Below are 13,313 nucleotides of genomic sequence, written 5' to 3' on the forward strand. Positions count from 1 at the left end.
CACTTTCACACCTCACTGCAGGACAGCAGAGGACCACAATGGTAGGAATGGACATGCCACTTTCATTGAGACACTCAATACAAGCCTCGCTGGTCCTAACTCATGTATTCTTTAATGCCTGCACATAAAAAATCAGTAATTCATGTCAACACAGCTCCATAAAATTAAGAAAAATGTCATGTGAATCATTTCTATTAGACTTGTTTGAGCTGTGTCGTGAGCCCTCATGAAATCAGGACATGTCAGAACCTAAGTTTGGCTCATTTTTAAGACTGGAGCCTCAATGTCTACCAGTCACCTCACTGGTGTCATGACATACTTGCTGCAAATAGCAGAACATGGCAAGCCTTTTAATACCAAGAAAATTCACAATTGGGCAGAAGCAGCCATCACAGGATATGGATACTAGCCCACTCACAGGCTGCTGGACTTACAGGCACACTGTGAGACATTTTCAAACATTGTCTTTTGTGGAGGCCTGTCAAGGGCTACATAGTGCTGTGGCTACAGACATAAGTTAGGGTGAAACACAGTCTGTTTAGCACTCCTACACTCTAACCAAAGGTGAAGTACTTATCCCACATAGGGATCAAATGTACCAGTTGTCCCATGGGACTAACCCTTGTTCCTATATCTTTGGGTTGTTCTAGAAGTTCCTGAAATCATATATAAAACCCTTCATATGGTGCTACAGTCACCACCACCACTGTCACCTCACTGTAACCCATTGACTTTCCAGAAAGAAAAAAAGAAAGAAATGCAGAGGCAAAGGTTTCCAATGTTGACAAGGGTTAGTTCCCATCTCCACCATTTGAGGTTGATGTCTAATTATACTAGAATTGAGCCATACAGGAGAAGTCTGAGAAGTTCATGTGTCTTGGCTATCCATCTCCTAGGATGTGAGACTAGGTCACACAAAGAGAGAAAAGGGATTAATGATCCAGAATATTCAGGCATGCTGGCCAGTCAGTACAGTGATTCAGGGAATTAATGCAGGAGATGTGCAAGCAATGAATGAAGTTCTAAGAAGAGGAAAGTTTTTAAAATTTCCCCAAATCATTTGCCAACCAAATACAGCTGACCCTCTGCATCTAAGTCCCATATCTGGGGATTCAACCAGCTGCAAACTAAAAATATTCAGGGGGAAAAAGAAAACCCTGCACCTGTTTTGAACACATAATAACTTTTTTTCTTGTCATTATTTCACTAAATGAGAGTATAACAACTATTTACACAGCTTTTACAACATATTAGGTATTTTAAGTTATCTAGAGATGATTCACAGTATACAAGAGGATGTAGTTTATATGCAAATACAACATATAAAACTTATGTAAGGGACTGGAGTCTGTACTGATTTGGGTACTCACAGGAGTCCTGGAACCAATCCACCTGGAATGCTGAGGGGCAACCATACAGTCAATTTTCATTCATGGTAGTTCTGTTTTGCCAAGTTGCCACAAACATTGAATTAGTGAACACTAAATTATTGCTCCTAAGGCAGATATACGGTCATGTTCCTGTAAGCCTCCAGTCACATTTTGTCTACCCATTAACACAGAACCTTGTTTTATGTATTTTTTTTTCTGTTTAAAGGAACTTCATTGAATATAGATATTTCTTACAAATAATTACATGCAGTATTTCTTTACAGCCAAACACTAGCTGAGATGAGCCCACCATCCCCAACCCTGGATCATAAGACCACACATTTCTTAGACTTTCAGCCTGTCCATTAGGCTTTATTAAAGTTGGTTATCATCTCCATCAATCTGCAAATTTAGCCATATTTATGTCTTTTTCATAATTGCATCACACATTATAGATGCTACTTTAACATGTTCTAGAGTGGCTAGATATGTGGATCGATATATTTCCTCTCTCTTGTTCTGGACGCACCTCATTGTTGTTGACTCCTTAACATTGCTTTCAGGGCCAACAGTCATAACTCATGCATGAATAAAGTCATCAAATGCACATTTGTTTTCTCCATGAGGTACCTCACAGCCTTCTTGTACTTTAGGAGCCCTGGACAGCACTTCAGCACTGCTCTGGGGGTCATTTTGTCACCACCACCAACAAAAAAATCACCAACAAAACCCACAAAAAACATAAACCCAAAAAAGGTACCAAATATATCATGAAAAGTTTATAGCATGAGAAGAAAAACAATAGCACAAAGCCTTGCTCAGTCTCAGCTGGAGACATGGGAGCAGGTGACTCAAATTTTTTTGTCTTTGTCCATATTTGCAAATGACCACAAAAGTGTCATGAGAACTGACTTTAGGGTTTCAAATAAATTTCAGCAAGACTGCAAATTCACAAATATGGAACCCATGGATAATAAGGATCAAACTGTACTTTGTTTGGGGGGAAATAGTCAACACTGATGTGGAACACAGGAATTTATCCTTAGGTAATGCACCATAAAAAGCACAGTTTGTATAGCTATTTTCTTACATATAAGGAAAAATGCCACCTTGAGCCTGCATGCTAATGGCTGTGTGTGTAGACAAATAAATTATATGGCACATCATCCAAATGAAAGATTAAAAGGTCACTAAAAATAACCATGAAAATTATGTGGCAATATGGAGAAACATTTTATGACATGTCTGATTTTTAAAAGCCGGATGACAAAATTACAGCTGGGATATAATGACTGCTATGTATTTATTTATGTTCTATAATCTAAAAAAGAACAGAGAAAAATTAAAATAGCTCGTCTGTTGGGGTGGCAGGGACTATCAGAAATGTAGTTTTTATATTCCCATTTCAACCTCTATTTATACTTACTGTCATGGAGGCAATGACTAAATAGATGGCGCTATTCAGTACAGGTTGAGTATCCCTTATCCAAAATGCTTGGGATTTGGGTGTTTTAGATTTGGGATTTTTTTCAGATTGTGGAAAATCTGCATATACATTAAGGAGATTCTTTGGGGATGAAACCTAAGGCTAAGCATGAAAATCATTTATGCTTCATGCACACATTTTACACAAAGCCTGAAGGAAATTTTACACAGTATTTTTGAATGCGCCTGCATTATGACTGTGAGCCATCTCAAGAGGTAAAGTATGGAATTTTGCACTAGTAGCATCAGGTTGGTATTCTAAAAAGATTTACATTTTGTGGTATTTTGGATTTTGAGATTAGGGATACTCAACTTATCCTCTTAAAATGTATCTGTGACTTAATTTTTCAAGTTTTACAATAAATAAAAGGGTGGAGAGGGAGGTTATGCAATTTTCCTCCAACTGAATTCTCAAAATGTTGCATTTCCTTGAAATGCATATTAGGACTCAGAAGTTCTGGGGTGGGCCACCCCAGTGATGCTGTGTGGATAGGCCATGGCCACACTTTAAAAAGTGACAGTCTAAAAGGCCAAAATTCGGGGCTGGTTTGTGGCTCAGCAGTAGAGCACTCGCCTAGTACGTGCGAGGCTCTGGGTTCAATCCTCAGCACCACATATAAATAAATAAAGATATTGTGTCCAACTACAACTAAAAAATATATAAAAAATAAAATAAAGGGCCAACATTGCCCTTCCTCTTTGCAGATTCTTTTTTTTTTTTTTTTTGTCTCAGTCTCAAATCTAGGCAATGCTTACGCTAACTGCATGGATGACACTAGGAACAGAGAGGTAGGCTTGGGACTCAGTGATACCCTGAGCACCTGTCTTAGACCCAAGCTTTTGTTGGTTCTCAGAACAGCTTCGCTGTCCCCAAGGAAGCAAGGGATTGCTTGTAGGAAAGTGGGCTGTGGTTGCATACAAGGCATCACCAAACCACTTGGTACATATTCTTCATGCAGAATCTGGCTTTCACAATCATTTGTAGCTTTGGCTCTTTGGGGTCCAATTTCAAAGGGTTTCTTGTGTAAAATGGGCTACTTGGGAATACAGGATGTGAGGACCCTGCCCACATGTGCCAGGCCCTATAGAGTCCTCAGAAGGAGCACTGGGCCCGTTCATATGGGACCTGGTCAGCCCTGAGTTGGGAACTGGTAGGCTCTTTCCTGGATGGAAACAGTTTGTGAGTGAATGAATGAAAGCAGAAAAGCTCTACATCATTAGCCAGCTTAAATGAGCTTTTCCGGTGTATTGGATAAGAGCATTAGCTTCAAGGACACACTCTGCTTAGGGACCAAAGCTGCCTGCTTTTCCATTCGATGCCTCTTCTCTGAAGAACAGACCTCCTTCTGGTCCTCCACAACTGGCTGGGGACTACCTCACCTGCTCCTGCCCTTTTAAACAGCCAACATCCTCCATTCATTCCCTTTCATTTATCCCCCAGTTCTCCAGCCTAGAGTCTCACTCAAATTAGCATCTGTTTAGCACAAAGCACAAAGGAGCAAAAGATCAGGTCTAACTTGTTCCCCACAGGCTCTAAAGATAATTTTCTCTTGACAAAATCTTTGACAGGGATGCTCTTCTATTAACAAAATGCAGTACGTCACATATCCTGTGCAACCCTGTGGTGCCATCACTACTGCTGGGGACAAGTTCAGGCTCTGCCAGCGACTGATGGAAGATGACAGCATTTTGGCCTAAAGCCCAGATCCAGGGCCCAGAGTCACCTGACCTCTAGAGAAAGCTCCCCCAATGTCCACAAGCATATAATAGCACTTTCCTGACATCTGTGGTCCCCATGAATGCAGAATTTCTGTGAATGACAGGAACACTCCCAGAGTGAACTTACACTTGATAATCTTTAGAAAGAACAAAAGGCACCAAATGCAAGTGCCAGAAATCTAACCACAATTCTAAATGCAACCTTTCACTATATGTGTGTGTATGTGTGTGTGTGTTTTCAAATTCATGAACTCTACTGGGAAAAAATAATTAAGATTTTAAAAATATACAAGCAGTCCACATAATGGACCAAATACATGTTCCTTTACACAGGTTTAATAATTGCATCTTCTTTATGTACTCATGGTGGATTTTTTTTTGAATGGCAGCTTTTCAAATGTGTTTATTACAGTACATGCTTACTTGGCTATAATTAAAAGAATATGTAGCTATACTTATACCCATTGGCCTCAACAGCATGCATTTATTCTCCAACTTTGTCAAGCTTTCAAATAATTATTTGCAGAATAGAGTGGATATTCATAGCTATCTGCCCACCAAGCCAAAGCCTGTAGCCTTTGAAGACTTGTAACCTGGATGCAATGGCCACTGTGAAACACACTTAGGCTGTTGACCCTTGGCATTAGTCAGCTCAGTGCATGAACACCATCAATCCCCCATCCTCACCAATGCCCTGCTGGCCTCAGGAAACCACGTGGGGGAGGCAGGGAGGCGGGGACCATCAAACAGATGCTCCTCTGCCATCCACAGGAACAGAAATCAAACCTCTCCTGGCAGGTAGAGCAGGGAGTCTTCTGGAAGACACTAGCTGACGGTCAGCCCTCAATGAAAGACTTTCCTGATATTCCTGAATTTGAGGGGTGAGCTTAAGAGTGATCAAAATGTCCCTGAAACGTGACCGAAAAACTGAGAAAATGAAGAACGAAGCCTGCATTTTGAATTGGAAAGCAGCCCAGTCCCCTGCCCAGGCCTCAGATTTACCATCGGCCATGCCTACACCACAGCTCTCTGGGCTCCTCTGCCCCATTCCCTGGGAACAGGAAAGACCTACCTGCTCTTGGGGCCACTTTGGCCTTTCCTCTGGGGTCCTGGTCTTGGCCTTGAAGCCTCTCTGGGGGTCTCCTGGGTGCTTGGACTCGGGAGGGAGGTTCAGCGACTTGGGCCTTGCCTCATGCCTGTTGGGCCCGCAGCTGGCCTCGCTGGGCGGGCAGGCCTCTGTGGAGTCCCCCGGCCCTGGCTCAGGCAAGTGCTCAGGGCTCGCCTCGCTGGCACTGGTGATGCTGGTCATGCTCAAGCTCATCTTGATCTCAGCCACAATCTGGTCAATGTCTTCCTCCTGGTCCTCCAGGTCCCCATCCCCACGCCTCAGGTGATAGGGGGAAGCACCCCCTGCATTCCCATTGGCCTCTGAAGGGTAATAGTCCTGGTAGCCCTCTTTGCTGGGACAGTAGTGACCATCATCTTCCTGGACGTGGGCTTCCAGCACAGAGGGCTCGTCCTCTGGGATGGGCAGGTGGCTCTCGGGGTAGTCCTGGCTGCCTTCGGCCCCATGGCCATGGGGGTGTGGGCCCGCTGAGTCTGTCCACTCCTCCACCGCCTCCTGGCACTCGTCAGTGTCCACAGGGTGTGTGCCGTGGGCCACATACTCCTCCCCGTTGCAGTCCATGCCCTCCAGGTAGCTGTCATCCTCTGGGCAGTAGCGGATGTAGTAGGTGATGCCCTCCTCCTCCTCGGGGAGCCCCTCATCATAGTCCTCCTCCTCAGAGGTGTTGTTCACATAGTCGGAGCTGGAATCCCCATCAGGGCTGTGGTTGTGGCAGTCTTGCTCCTCGGGTGTGGGGCTCTCTGGCCGCAGGGTGGTCAGCTCCAGGCCCTTGGGCACATAGCCCTCCAAGGGCAGCTCTGCATCCTCACTCTCAGGCTCCTGGCCATGGGGGATGGGGCCTGGCCTGGCCCTGTGTTCCAACATGCTGCTGGTGGTGCCCTGGCGCTTCCGGTGGGCCATGGCAGACACTCACGCGGCCATCATCACCCGGAGGCAGTCACTGTGGGGAGGAACGTTGGAAAGTACAGAGTCAGAATCCCACCGATGGCTGATCACCACCAGCCCAACAAGCACGCAGCCCACCCCACACGCCCACGCGCCTTGCCACCATGTTCGCTCAGAGCAATGTGAACGCACATCTGTTCAAAGAATGTGACATTCCCGCCTGGCTGCCTCATGTGCCAGGAACAACATGCCACGGTGCCAAGAAGGACAGGCAGAGCAGGAGGAAAGGGTGGCAGGGAGAGGAGAGGCACCCTCAGTCACCAGGACGCCAGCCTGGGGCCTGCAGCTCACACGCTCATTCCCGACCCCCACACTGGGCTCACTCCCTTCCGTGTTCCCCAGGTGACCAAGTCACAAGGCCATAAGCAGGTTAGCTGCTCTCAAAAGAGAAAAAGGGATGCTTCCATCCAAAGACGGTGATGATGGATGGGGAAGGAGGTTAGATCTTCCCAGTTCAATTCCACACCCCATGATGAGGTAGACACTAAAATATTACATTGCACCCCCCGGATTGGTAAACTTACTATGTGGCATTTAAAAATGAAATAAGAATAAAAAAGTCTATTTGGGAGGAGGACTGAGAGGGATGCCATGTAGAAAGAAAAACCGATATTAAATACTCTTTTCAAATAGTTTGATGTTTTTTTTACCATGTTACATGATAAAAATGTAGTACATTCAATATACTACTTTTATTTTGCAATGAATTTTTAATAAAATTATATATTAATTCAAAATAAATCAATCTGTGTTCCTTGAAGACCATATCAGTCCCCTTCCCTACTGGCTTGTCCCACCCTCTCCCCATTGCTCACTCCAAACCAAACAGCATTCACCAAGGGTCTGAAATTGCGGGTGCTATCTTGAGTAATGAACAGAGAAGCTCAACGTAAGTGTCCAACCTTTCAGGCCCAAAGATGTGGCAGGGAAGGCAGCACTGCCTGGCCAAGGGGAGATGGACAGGGATGGGGCTGCAGCCAGCAGGGCACCTATCCTGGTACCACACAGACCCTGCAATGATCATGGGGGCCCACAACAGGAGAGGCCCTGGAGCCCACTGCCCCAGGACTTTGCATTTTAACCCCCAAACCAGGCAGAGTCATTGGGCAATATCCAGTAAGGGCACAACACAGTATCTGTTAGTCCTATCTCTCTGGATCCAGCATGGAGGAGAGAAGGCTGGAGGAAGGGAGACTGGTAAAAACATTATTCCAGTCCTCTAGAGGAGAGGAGGAGCTGGCATCCAGACAAAGGCTTAGAAAGAGTGTTCAAAAGTTTGGTTCATGTTCTTTTTCTTAGGCTGAGTGGTTACTCAAGAGTTCACTGTATCCTTTAAACTCTACTTTGACAATACAAATGCCCTTTTTGCATCATAGTTGGTCCTTTTTAAAAACATATTCCAGTAGTCCAATTAAGAAAGGAGAGCTAATACACTTTAAAAAATGGTAAGATGGTCAATTTTATGTTATGTCTATTTTAATACAATTAAGCAAATTAAAATGAAAAAAAAACATATTGAGAGCTTAAATTAAACCAGTGCAGATGAGGCAAGAGAAGGGGCTTAGCTAGTATTTAGGGGATGGGAGCCTTGGGACCTGTAGTCAGACGAGAGGGAGCAAAGATGAAGGAGGCACTATCCATGATGCTCAAGGCAGTCACTACCCAGGCTTTGAGCTCACATTCCTGAACATCCTCTTTCTTAAGTATCATCTCCCCAGGGAGCACATAAACTAAAGGACTTTCACAAGCCATATCTCCCACAGTGCCAGTGCAGCACCTTGCTTGCAGTGGTACCCCAAAGACATCTCACTATAAGAGTGCCTTTACCAGATGGTTAGTCACAGCATTATGAATATTCCCAGAAGAACCGAGAAGGAGATAATTACTTCATCCAGTCCAGACTCTCAGAGTGTGAGCACAATTACTGATGGAGACACATGCTTCCAACGCGTGAATGCACACTGAAGAAATTCACCATTGTCAGAAGCAGTGTTTACTCCGTTGTCCGCAAAAGGATCACGAATGGCTGTCTCTTGCTAACAGTACCAGCATGATGAAAGATTCATAGCCCTTCCCCAGAGTGGCCTGCAGACTACAAAAATATCCCACATCAGGAAAACTATGACTGAAAAAGGACCTTGCAGGGTCTGAATGTCCTCCACAATCACCCCATCTCAAACTCTGAAGTTGGCAGGACTATTCCAAAGACCTGTTCCCAAGAACAGAAGAGGGGCTCAGCATTCACCAGAACAACAGACACCAGAGGACTCATCAAGGAGGATGGACTGAGCCTGGCATGGTGGCTGGTGCATGTCTGTAGTCCCAGTGGCACTGAAGTTTGAGGCAGGAGGATCACAGGTTCAGAAACTTAGTAAGGCCCTTAGCAACTTAGTGAGACACTGTCTCAAAAATAAAAATAAATAAATAAATAAAAATGGGTGGGGGGATATATTAGTGGTTAAGTGCCCCTGGGTTTAATTCATGGTACCAGAAAAAAAAAAAAAAAGAATGATGAACTGCCTGTTAGTCTACTATGGAGGAAGCCAACTACAGAGACAGGCTAGAGGACTGATGTGAGGAACTTAATGACCACAGTCTGGACACAATCTACAGAAACAACATTCCCCAAAGTGATCTCTCAGAAGTATGTGCTGAAGGCTATGGCCAAAAGGTGGCCATAGTTGTCCATGCCATGTCAGGATGACAGAAGGAAGGGTGGGGGACAAATGGTGGCAGCAGCTACATGTCAGTGAGCCCACAGCTCCTATTCTGTGGAGTGGTACCATCTCTACAGCACCCTGAGTCTCCCCAGGGCTTTGACACCAAGTCACATTGCAGGTACAGTAGGCCTTTCCTATCTGCGGGTTCTCCCTTCTACATCTTCAACCAATCCTGGATTAAAATTTTTTATTTAAATTGTGTCTGTACTGAATATATGCAGACTTTTTATCTTGTCATCATTCCTGAACAATTCAAAATAAGAGATATTTAGAGGACATTTACACTGTGTTAGGTGTTAAAAGTCATCTAGAGATGATTGGAGGTATATGGGAAAATGTACACAGGTTGTATGCAAATACTACACCATTTTATGTAAGGGACTTGAGCATCCATTGATTTTGGTCTCCTCATAGTGTCTTAGAAACCAGTCCCTGAAGAATGCCCATGGACAACTCTATTTACATCTTTGTTGGAGAATAAACTAAAGTACACAATACGTCTTATCCTCTTCGCTTCAGATGCTATCAGTACACACACTTAAACATATGTTACCTACACCTGTATAAAACACCTATATAAAAATATAAGACTTAAGGATTAAAATACACACATTAGAGTCACAGAACAGTCCCCAATTCTGCAGGTTTTTAAAACATCAATCTCTATGGTTTGGAGGACCAAGCAGGGCTTGGTCCCCTGCCTATGTTGCCATTGGCAGGTGATGGGAACTTTAAGGGATGGAGCTTTTGGGGAGGTCTATGAGCCATTGGAAGTGTGACCTTGAAGAGGATATTGGGAATTAAGCCCTTTCCTCTTCCTCTCCTTTTTTATGCTCTGGCTATAAGGTGAAAGCTTTGCTCCCCACCATAATAATCTGCCTTGCCAGATTATTATGTCTTATCATGTCTTCAAAATGTCTGAAGACATGAGTTACAATAACCCTTTTCTCTTTGTAAGTTTACTATCTCAGGTATTCGTTATAGCAACTACCTAGTGCATCTACTGAGGTGGTATTATAGAACTAGAAGAGAACCAGGAGATTATTTTTCACTATTGTTTCCCGTTATCTCTTAGAGTCTTCAAATAATTTCAGCAAAATTTACAGGAGGTGCACAACACTATCAGTAACTAAGTATGCTGGACAATAATTATATAATTCATTGCCCACCACTGTTTCTTATATTTTATATGTAGATTTTTCTCTTAAAGTTTTTTTTTTACAATTTCATTTTTACTTTACTATAATAATTGCTAGGGTCATTTTGTTCAGTTAATAGGTAATTCTTTTGTGTCTAGAGAATGGCTCCTCATATAGACTATTTCTTTCTTTTAATATTTATTTTTTAGTTGTAGTTGGACACAATACCTTTATTTTATTTACTTTTTTTTTTATGTGGTACTGAGGATCAAACCTTGTGTGTGCTAGGCGAGTGCTCTACCACTGAGCCACAACCCCAGCCTGACTATCTTTTAAACTACACCTTTATTTGCCAGCCTGTGAACACTATCTATTTCACTATCTTCCAGTTGGCAGTCTTGTAGATATGTGGTTTAATACTAATCTGATTCTTTTTACCTTAGTACCACATCTATTGCTTGTCTGGAAGCTTGTAGAATTCTTTTCTCTATTCTTAAGAGTACAGAAATTCCACTGGGATATGTCTGGATGAGGGTCATTGTTTTTTTTTAAATTAATCTATAAGGATTCATTTGTTGAGCCCTTTCCATATTGAGCCCACATCTTGTCTAGCTACAGGAAGCTTTCTGCTATTTATTTTTTTATTTCTCTCTCCCATGGCCTTTTCCTCCTTTCAGAACATCTCTGGGTTCTATCCTCTAAATCACTTAACTTTACACTCCTAACTCCCATTTCATCATAATTTTTTTCTCTGTGGTAAAGATTAATTCTCCCATTTTCCAGTTTTTCAGGAAGACGCAGCATGAACTTCTTTGGTCCTTCTGGCAGCAAAGGGCCCCTGTGACACAAGGAAGGTGTCTCACAAAGAGTTGTGGATTAAAGAGTAGTTCTTAGGTACCATAGGAGATGATTTTCTGGTGACCTGGCAGCAATGGGGTTGACCATCTGGGACTTCATTACTGAGCTATGAGAAGGCTCCTCTATATTTTAAGTATGGACAGAAAATGAGATGTGCTCAGCCAAGTCTGCCTCATTCAGGGGAAAAATGTCCCCTACTCTGTGTCAGCTTTCTGTCAGTGTGACAAAATACCTATGACAATCAACAAGAAAGGTTTACTTTGGCTCAGGTTTCAGAGGTTCCACCTCATAAAGTCCACACCACCTCCCAACAGCACCACAGGCTGCTGACCACACTTTTAACACATGGGCCTTTGGGGGACACTCATCCAAGCCTTAGAACCCTCCTGGTGGGAAATAGGTACTCCCCTGATTCCCTGGGTCTGTGTGGCACAGCCCACCCCAGCTCTGATGGTTCCAGACTTCTCATGGGAGGAGGCAGACACTTTCCCTTAAAGCAGGCAAATCGGACTAATATCTAGCATCTTTTATTCTTCATGCTTAAATATTGAGACCCCCTGAAGAGAATATATACACAAGATAGGAAGCATCTTAGTTTCCAAGCAAATGGTTAGTCCAGTGCTTTTCGAACTTGCTACCTATTTAAAATCCTGATGCACAGATCAATGAAATGGGGATATCTCAGGCAAGAGAGAGGCTTCAGGGTTTGGTCCTCTTTTTCACTGTTGTAACAGAAGACCTGACAAGACAATGTTCATTTTGTAGTCAGTCCACAGGTGGTTGACTCTTGCTCTGGGCCAGAGGCGAGGCAGAACATCGTGGCTTCTTGTGGCAGAGGGAAGCCGCTGGGGACATGGAGCCAGGAATTAAGGAGAACTCCCCTCCCTGTGGACAAAATAGACATTTTGGAAAGCCCAGCTCCTCCAGCCACACCCCAGCTGCCTACAGTTACCACCCAGTTAATCCCTATCAGGGGATTAATGCACTGATTATATTAAGACTCTCCTAACCCAATCCTTTCACCTCTAAACTTTCTTGCATTGTTTCACACATGAGCTTTTGGGGGACACCTCATATCTAAAACATAACACCTCAGTATGTGTAGAGATCCCCCAGATTATTCCAACCTACAGCAAGTTTTGGGAACCACTCATTTATCCAGCTCTCCCAAAGCTCTTTATTAAATGGGCTATTTTTTTTCCCTCTGGTCTTAGGGCAACCAGCCATGGCAATTTAAATGCTGAAAGTCCCATGTACCAGGAAACTCCTAGTCCCAGGAATACTGGGATGGCCAGTTACCCTGCATAGCATGTACAAAAGTTCCTTGATGTACAATGAGGCTGCATTCTGATAAATCTACCATGAGTTGGAAATGCATTTAATACAACTTACCTATTGAACATTATAGCCTAGCCTACCTTAAATGTACTCAGGACATTTAATCAGACTACAGTTGGGCAAGATGGTCTAGCACCAAGTTTATTTTATAATAAAGCGATGGATATCTCACATAATTTGTTGAATATTGTACTTAAAGTGATAAACAGGATGACTGTATGAGGAAATGATTTCACACCACTGTAATGTTAAGAAAAAATCAGAAGTTGAATCATTGTAAGACAGGACCCATCAGTACTAAATTCTTATATAAAATCTGATGTGTTTCTGGGTCTTCTAGTCTATACCACTTCTATCAACAGCTTTGTGGTTTTCTTCACAGCTATGGATATCTTCTAATAAGTTTATTCTTGGATATATTACATCTATGGCTGTCATGAATGGAGTTTCTCCTCCATTATGTGTTTTCTTGGTTTTTATTAGTGTATAGAAAAAAGCTATACCGATCCTGTACAAATACATCTTATTAACCTAGATTTAAGTCCCAATTTTTTTTAAAGTTCCAATATTTTTAAGCTAATGTCTTTTTCTGGGTGAATGTCATTTTCTGGTG

At 43.1% G+C, this 13,313-nt stretch overlaps 1 protein-coding gene across 12 annotated transcripts in view; it reads right to left on the reverse strand.

The window, feature by feature from the left end:
- Apba2 (amyloid beta precursor protein binding family A member 2) overlaps positions 1–13,313 on the reverse strand; it is a 252,008-nt gene that overhangs the window by 58,304 nt on the left and 180,391 nt on the right. For all 12 annotated transcript variants that reach the window (XM_021722842.3, XM_078051293.1, XM_078051291.1 and 9 more), the window contains one exon: positions 5,647–6,640. In XM_021722842.3, coding sequence (XP_021578517.2) covers positions 5,647–6,600 — 954 coding nt within the window. In that variant the 5' untranslated portion in view covers positions 6,601–6,640. The remainder of the gene's footprint in view (positions 1–5,646; positions 6,641–13,313) is intronic.

This window comes from Ictidomys tridecemlineatus, chromosome 5 (assembly GCF_052094955.1).
Source record: "Ictidomys tridecemlineatus isolate mIctTri1 chromosome 5, mIctTri1.hap1, whole genome shotgun sequence".
In the NCBI taxonomy this organism is placed as follows: domain Eukaryota; kingdom Metazoa; phylum Chordata; class Mammalia; order Rodentia; family Sciuridae; genus Ictidomys; species Ictidomys tridecemlineatus.